This window comes from Aotus nancymaae, unplaced genomic scaffold, assembly GCF_030222135.1.
Source record: "Aotus nancymaae isolate 86718 unplaced genomic scaffold, 86718_ANA_hifiasm-v0.15.2.pri h1tg000032l_0, whole genome shotgun sequence".
In the NCBI taxonomy this organism is placed as follows: domain Eukaryota; kingdom Metazoa; phylum Chordata; class Mammalia; order Primates; family Aotidae; genus Aotus; species Aotus nancymaae.
The window spans coordinates 1,206,054-1,211,946 of record NW_026988445.1 but is presented as its reverse complement, the minus strand read 5'-3'; the positions used below and the strand labels follow the sequence as shown (position 1 = coordinate 1,211,946).

The following is a 5,893-nucleotide window of genomic DNA, read 5'->3' as shown; positions in this document are numbered from 1 at the left end:
TGTTTTTGTAATTTCCCCACCTTGGTTCAAGGGAAAAGCTGGTCAAGAGTAAACCATTAATTCATCTCCCTACAGCCCCCCTTGTCTTCTCTAGAGCTCTGGGTTAATGATTCTGAGGTTGTTCTCCTCAGAGCCAATTCATATCTAATCTTTGGCATGTTGCCCCCTTTATTAAGAATAACTTGACTCACTCCAATAATTCCTCATCCTGGAGCCTTGTTTTGCAGAAGGAAAGGTGGCTGTGTGTAGGTCTTGGGCCTTCTTTCTGTCTCAACCCCCTTTCTTTCATGGTTTCCTGCCCCCAGTCCATGCCTACAATTCCCTCTATGGACAGAAGAGACCTCTCCTTACCTGTGTAATGAAGTCTATGACTTTTCTCAAAAGTAGCTTTAGGAATTAACTGTGGAGGTCCAAGTAGCAAGGATGCTGTGACCTAACTCATAACCCCCTCATGTGTGGTTTAATTGCTTTTGGAATCCCAGCAGAGGAAATTTCCTGAAGATTTGGTATGGAGAAGCCATTCTGAGCCTGACTTTTAAGCGTTTTATTAGCAGCTCGGGGAGGACTGGGCTGAAAGAGATGCAACCCCCATCAGAAGCGGTCCCTGGTTGGGAGCAAGGCCTGGAATTCCAGGAGGGAGGTCTGTTTATAGCTGAGGCAGAAACTGGGGAGCGAAGCCTGGGAGCCAGACACGGCTTAAGGGTGGTCTGGACACTCTTGAGATAAGGCCAGCTAAGGACTATGAGCTCACTGAAGTTCCAAAGCCAGTTCACAGCGGCTCACCACCAGGCATCTCCCCTGCCCCCACATCCCCTCCTCTCAATCCAGGAATTTTGGTGCTCATCTCCATACAGTTTTAGACTCTGGCGGTAGGAACCTGGTAAGTCTCAGGTTCTTGCATTGCCCAATTCTCCTTGGATTTGCTGGCTTTGCCTCCTTCCCATGTCTCAGACAGGCCTTTGCATAAAGAAGTGGGCTGGGAGATCTGCAAAGGTCCCTCTCTGTCCCTCTCAAGTTACCCTCTTGAGCCTCAGTGTCCTTTTCTGTAAAATAGGGATATCATTCTTTCTTTCCCAAGGCTTTTTATAATAATGTCATTCACATCTGAACCTTCACAAAATGAGCCTTTCAGGCTTAGATCCCTTTTGTGCATACATAAAAATGAAAGTATTAAGGAGAAGGAATTGGTGAAGATATGTCTGGGGCAATCAGAATTGCCATGGTGATTGTAGGACCATTCTGATTCCAGAGGTATTAAAATACGAAACACAATATTGAAATGCAAAACCCAACAAAATCATAAACAACCTTGTGCCTACCTCCTTGCTTAAGAACTGAAACAATTCCCAACACCAGTAAGAGCCTGTGTTCGCCTCCTTGATCCAATCTCTTGCCTTTCCACCCCAGAGAAAACCACTGTCCCAAATTGTTCCCCATTCCCTTGGTTTTGTTTTCCCAAACATGTATCAAATATGTACCATATTATTTTTATTTGATCTTGTTTTTTAGAATGATATCTTATTCTGCAATTTGCTTTTTTAAAAACTTTAACGTGATGAGCAAAATGTATCTATGCTAATATGTGTAGCTGCCATTGATTTGTCACTGCATATAACCCTCTCAGTTCTGTTCATGGAAATTTAGACAGTTTCCAGTATTATTTTGCTATAAACATCCTCATGGCTGTCTCCTGGAACATGCGTGTTTCTCAGGGGTATACTTAGGAGTGGGATTGCTAAGTCTAGACAATGCTCCTCCCCGCTCTGGTTGCCAACACATGCTGCTGCTCCCTTACTCCCTCCCCTGAATAGTCCAAGGGGCAAGAGTTCTGTTCTTGCTTTGTCTATGGATCTCCCGGAGTTGGTGGGGGGGCAAGTTTATAAAAAGTATGGGGAGATGGTGGACCATAGTCCTGGGAACCAAAGCCGGGAAGAGGTTGAGGAAAGCTGGAGCACGTATCTGGGCTCTGCTGAGCGTGAGTGTGAGGTGGGGCTCACCTTGGCTGGCTCCTGGGGTCTCAGGCTGCAGCACAGTTGACATCACAGAATCCATTGTGAGGTCGCTGCTAGGCTGCAGGACACAAAAATTCAGCCATCAAGCCATTCTCAGATGTATGGTTCTTTATTTAAATGGCTGTAAAGAATGGTGGAATAGGCTCTCCAGGGACAGTCCCATGAGCTCTGGACCACTTTGTGGCTTGCAGCTCGGGGTCCTATTTAATGGACTTCAAAGGCCACTGTCTCCATAATGTCAGATGTCATAGAACCAACCATCTCCAGCCCCTGGCCACCCTCTGCTGTCTCGGCAATGGCCACCATGGTGCTCCTCTCCACTGTCTTAGCCATGATGTCGTCATCTCTGCCATGTGGCGCACCCACTGCTTTTGTAGTAAGGTTAGCTCTGACGTTCTTCAGGAAAGAGCTGATCCTGCCGAGTCTCTTGCCGGAACCGGAACTGGTGGTCAATAAGCTCCTCCTGGATTTGTGAGAGGTGCTGGACTCCTTCAAGATGGGCGTGTGGCTGGCGCCTTTATGCGAGCCCCCATGCCCGCCGCTCCCCGGGCTTCCATGGCCTTTCTTCTTTTTGTCATCTTTACTGGCTCTATGGCTGGATGCGGACCTGCTGGAGGACTTTCGGGCAGTCTTGTCCCCTCTTGTCTTGTGGCAGCTTTCACCTGTCCTTTGGCGATGGGAACTTCTTCTGAGAGCCCTGTCCTTTTCCCTCCTCTCCTTGCGGGCTTCAGCTCTGGCCTGGGTTCGCTCCATTCCATGCTGTCCACTCAGGTTGCTCTTGCTCTGCCGTGTGGAGAGGGGAGGTCCTGCTGCTGCATCCGTGTCTGTTTCTGCAGCAGTCCTGCTGGTCCGTTCTACTCCTGCGATGGCCAGAGTCATGCTGCCCTCTGGGGAAAGGCTTGTGGATGCGCTGGAAACGCACTCTAAGGACTTGCCTGCAGCCCCTGCCACAGCCACCTCCTTGCTCTTTGGAGCCATGCTGGCAATTCCTGCAAGGGCCGTGTTGCCTTTGCTTCCTCCTGTACCTATGGTGGCCGTCCCGGCGATGGCTGCGCTCACCTGTCCAGGGGCAGACTTGACTGCTGCCACACTCAAGGCACCTGCTATGCTGCCTGTTGCTGCCCCTGCAGCTGCCCCTGCTGCTGCTGGCTCCTCAGCAAGCTCTGTAGATGTTTCAGGGGTAGATACATTGAGACTGTCAGTGGGTTTGTGACAGTCATGTTGGAGTCTCTCCCCTCCAGCGTAAGCAGCAGAGGTGGCCTCACATACCTCAGAGACGATGTGGAGGCTCCGGATGCTGACCTGGTCCTGATCCCCCTTTCCTTGAAGATCCGCGGCTCCCAGACTCCTCCTCTCTTCCTCAAACACAGGCATGCACATCACGTCTTCAGCTGGAATGGCGCAGGTACTGCTGTTACTCTCCATGGGTGGCCGCAAGAGGTAAATTAGCTTTTCCCAGTAGGCAAACAGGTCATCCCGTGTGTCGAGAGCGGGACACAGTTGCAGATAGCAAGATCTGCCAGTGGCAAACTTCAGGCGCAGCTGTTGTTTCTCATGGTCGTGAATAGAAATCCTTACAAACTTCAGGGGAAGGAGCCTGGTGAGCTCTAAGGTCTTTGCTACCTTGCATTTCTTTCTCTTGGTGGCCTTGCCACGTCCAGCATACTCTTCGCAGCCAGTGGCCGGTCGCGCCAACAGCATGATGTCTGGGAGTGGGAGGATGGGGCTGCTACACGCAATGCCCATGGTCACCATACGGACACGGTTGTGCACATCAATCACTTCTCCCCTTTTGGTGATCTGGATAAAGTCGCTCTCAAATATCGGTGCATATTTGAATATATCATACTCTCCCTTGTACAGTTGTTGCTGCAGTTTCCCCATGGTGGTGTTGAACATGCTCATGCCGGAGCCGCTCTGGGCCGTATAATATGGCAGCAGAGATTCGCTGTTCATGGCTGTCTCAGCACAAGGGCAGCACTGGAAGGCAGGTCTCTGTGTCTTCCTTGGCCCTGGTGGCAGATGAGGAACCAGTGATGCCTCTGGGTCATAAAGATGGCTCTGCAGCTGGTCTCTCAATCCCACCCCACCCCACAGGCCCCTGCCGTTGCCTCAGAGCCTCCCAGAGGCTGGGGTCGGGGTGGGAGCACGATGATTGCTCTGCAGGATACTGTACCTGGACTCCAGCCTCTTCCAAGATGTAGAGATGCAGGGTGGGTTCCAGAGAGGTTTTCTTCTGAGTCTAACCCCCTCACCTCCACCTCTGATTTTTTTATCTACAGTTTGTAGACTCTCCCTGAGAGTTTCAGACTCTCCCTGAGTCTACAAACTATAGTCCTAGTGACAGGAAGTGACCACCCTCTCTGCCTAAACCCCCTTTGCAGCCATATTTATCTTCTGCTTCCCTTTGTGACCTGTCGCTGTCACATACCCCTTTGTTCTCATCCCCCAGGCCAGGGCCATCATCCTCTCACTAATACTCCATTGCCTCATAGAGGACAGCCCCTCATTGCTAGATACTTGGGTGGGTGCCAAAATAAAACTTTTTCAAATGAGAAAATGTTGTGTGGTTGCTTCCCTTCCTCATCCCCAATTCAAAAGATTCAGCAACTACATGGGGTCAATAGGAATGCAAGATGATGAGATACATTTGAACCATTTGAGTACATGGTTTAATTTTTTTTTTTTTTGAGATGGAGTCTCACTCTGTCTCCAGGCTGGAGTGCAAGGTGCAATCTCAGCTCACTGCAATCTCCACCTGCCATGTTCAAGCAATTCTCTTGCCTCAGTCTCCCAAGCAGCTGGGACCACAGGTCTGCACCACCACACTCAGCTAATTTATGTTTTTTTTTTTAAGTAGAGATAGGGTTTCACCATGTTGGCCAGGATGGTCTCCATCTCCTAACCTCGTGATCTGCCCACTTCGGCCTCCCAAAGTGCTGGGATTACAGGCATGAGCCACCGCACAGCGCCGGTTTAATTTTTTTTTTTTTTTTAACCTAGAATTGGCAGTCTTGGTTCTCAGCCCACTCTTCCATAAAATCTCAGTTCATGCTGACCATGGAAATCTTTAGTAATAACCTTTAATACTAACATGAGAGATTGCTTCTCCTAGGTGGCATACTATGTATCAAACTCCATTCCAGTTTGATACTATTGCAACTCTTCTCATCTTACAGGTGAAAAACTGAAGTTGTGTAACTTACCTACATTTGTAGAACTCCTAGGCAATGGAGGCATTGTTTGAATACAGGTCTTGCTACTTTTAAAGTCTTCCTTCTGAACCACTACAGAACTTACAAAAAAGCTTGGGGAAGCCAAATAGTTGCATAATTAATTCTCTCCGTGTGTGTGTGTGCACGCGCGCACGCACATGTTACCAAGAATCCAGGACAACCACTTCAGGAAGGGGCTGGGCTGAGTTGGGGATTAAATTATTCAGGGGGCCACCTCTGTTCCTCCCCTCCATCAGGCTTGTACCAATATCCTGTGTCAGGGAGCCCAGATATTCTCTCAAAGCACCTAGTGTTTACCCCTCACCCTTCTTATCCCCTACCCCGTGAAATCCAGGGAGAAAAGGGTAGGGTGGAAGGTGTGAGCTTACATTCCAGGAGCCTATCAAAGGCCCTCCTCTACTAACCTCTCTACCATGCAGAAGTAGTTTGCAAGCCCTTTACACCAATAGGGAACAGGTGCCACTATACCCCCTGCCTTGCCATACCCACAGAGCTAGCCCAGGAATAAGTAATTTCCAAACTGTTACCTGAATTTCTGACAAGGAGCCCCTGCTTCCAACTCTCTTTTCTCCCCATTTGATGTTAGGCCCGAGATCCTACTTTAGAAATTCAGTCTTTGAAGATAAAGGCTAGCTCTTTCTTAAC

The 5,893-nt window shown here is 49.2% G+C and overlaps 1 protein-coding gene across 1 annotated transcript; it reads right to left on the bottom strand.

Annotated features, from left to right (window-relative positions):
- Window positions 1-2,105: 2,105 nt before the first annotated feature.
- GARIN4 (golgi associated RAB2 interactor family member 4) lies at window positions 2,106-4,377 on the bottom strand. Its single transcript, XM_012459217.2, has one exon. It carries the CDS (start codon window positions 3,966-3,968, stop codon window positions 2,217-2,219), a length of 1,752 nt encoding a protein of 583 aa, XP_012314640.2. The 5' UTR covers window positions 3,969-4,377; the 3' UTR covers window positions 2,106-2,216.
- Window positions 4,378-5,893: the final 1,516 nt, after the last annotated feature.

What these genes read in the sequence shown, in the direction of transcription:
- GARIN4 (XM_012459217.2), bottom strand. Translation starts at nt 3,968, where the DNA reads ATGAACAGCGAATCTCTGCTGCCATATTATACGGCCCAGAGCGGCTCC.